The 1,275-nt window shown below is 47.9% G+C and overlaps 1 protein-coding gene across 1 annotated transcript in view; it reads right to left on the bottom strand.

Moving 5' to 3' along the window:
* Positions 1-1,269, bottom strand: part of LOC119585159 (DNA replication licensing factor Mcm5-like) — a 6,181-nt gene extending 4,912 nt beyond the window's left edge. The window contains exons 1-2 of the mRNA XM_037933791.1: positions 1,090-1,269; positions 96-222 (exon numbers count right to left, since the gene is read on the bottom strand). Coding sequence (XP_037789719.1) covers positions 96-222; positions 1,090-1,244 — 282 coding nt within the window. The 5' untranslated portion in view covers positions 1,245-1,269. The remainder of the gene's footprint in view (positions 1-95; positions 223-1,089) is intronic.
* Positions 1,270-1,275: the final 6 nt, after the last annotated feature.

The raw sequence follows: 1,275 nt of genomic DNA, 5'->3' as shown, positions 1-1,275 counted from the left end.
TGGAACAGGAGAGCCAATGAGACCCTAGATCTGCCTTCTCTGTTGATATTTACAGATGAAAAAGCAAACTTTATTTAAATGGAGGGAATACTCACCAGAGGCAAGTGTTCCGTGGGGGCCTTCTTGAGTTTGTCTGCCAGCGTCTCGTCAAAACTCGCCACATCTTCGAGGCTGACTTCAAGGAAAAACTGACGGAGGTTGTACTGACGCTTCAGTGAATCCCTGAAAATGGACGCTTGAATTAAAACCATGAAGTAAAGACTCCTGCAGCGTCCTTCACCAAAACAGGACCATTCCTCTTGTTATTATACTGCGTTTTGTCCAAAATGACTTGAACTTTGCCCTGGTGAACGGCCTACAATCCGTCCCAACACAAGTGCGGCCACTGATGCAACCCTCCGCCGTGTACATCTCGGCAACAGTTTAAATGGATTCCCTAATCGACGGTAAATAGCCATAGACATCCACAAGTTATCTCTTTATAAAAATAGGCACTGGAGGTTTTCCTGCCTCTGAGGACTGCCCTCTAGCCTCTCGTGGAAAGCCCAGGTCTGCCGCCCGCTCCTCGGCCACACACCTTTCAAAGACCCAGCTGGGCGAACCTCTGCCACTTGCCTCCACAGCCAAACCACAAATCACATTTAACAGCAGCAGGACAGCACACGGCCAGCATAATCGAGCGAAAAGACCCGTTTTCGAAGCCACCGGTGGTGCAAACTGGTCGGCAGACCCCGATTAACCAACAATTCCTCCATCCAGACAAAATCCCGAGCAAGTGAAGGCCTTTGCTGACACTGGGATTGTTTGCCTGACATTTCCTCCTTAAGTGACTTCTCGTAACTCTCCCTCCACCCCTGGAAATAACAGTTCTCGGTAAATCATCCTTTTAAATAATGCGGTTCCCTCGAGACGCGTGGAAAAGACGACATAAACACGAGGACTTCAAAACCTAACTCTTGCTTTACAAATTACAAGTTAGAAATGAATGAAAGTCGCTTCGGAAAGGTAATGAACCTCTTCCCCCATCCTTATTCCTCATCCACACAACGAATAAAGGAATAAAGGAAGACGAAATAAAAAAAACCCTACCTATACTTGTAGTTGAAGTTTCCTTCGTGGAACTGCCTCAGGAACTCCTTGAACTTCTTCTTAACGGCCTGCAGGTTAATCTGGCTCTGGTCCTGCTGGTCCTCCGAGGAGAAGTTGTCCGAGAAGAAGATGCCGGGGTCGTCGAAGCCTTCCATCCTTACCGAAACAAGATTGGCCGGAAGCGCA

The sequence above is a fragment of the Penaeus monodon genome, chromosome 19 (assembly GCF_015228065.2).
Source record: "Penaeus monodon isolate SGIC_2016 chromosome 19, NSTDA_Pmon_1, whole genome shotgun sequence".
Lineage (NCBI taxonomy): Eukaryota > Metazoa > Arthropoda > Malacostraca > Decapoda > Penaeidae > Penaeus > Penaeus monodon.
Note: the sequence above shows the minus strand (reverse complement) of the source record. Positions and strands in the feature narration are given on the sequence as shown.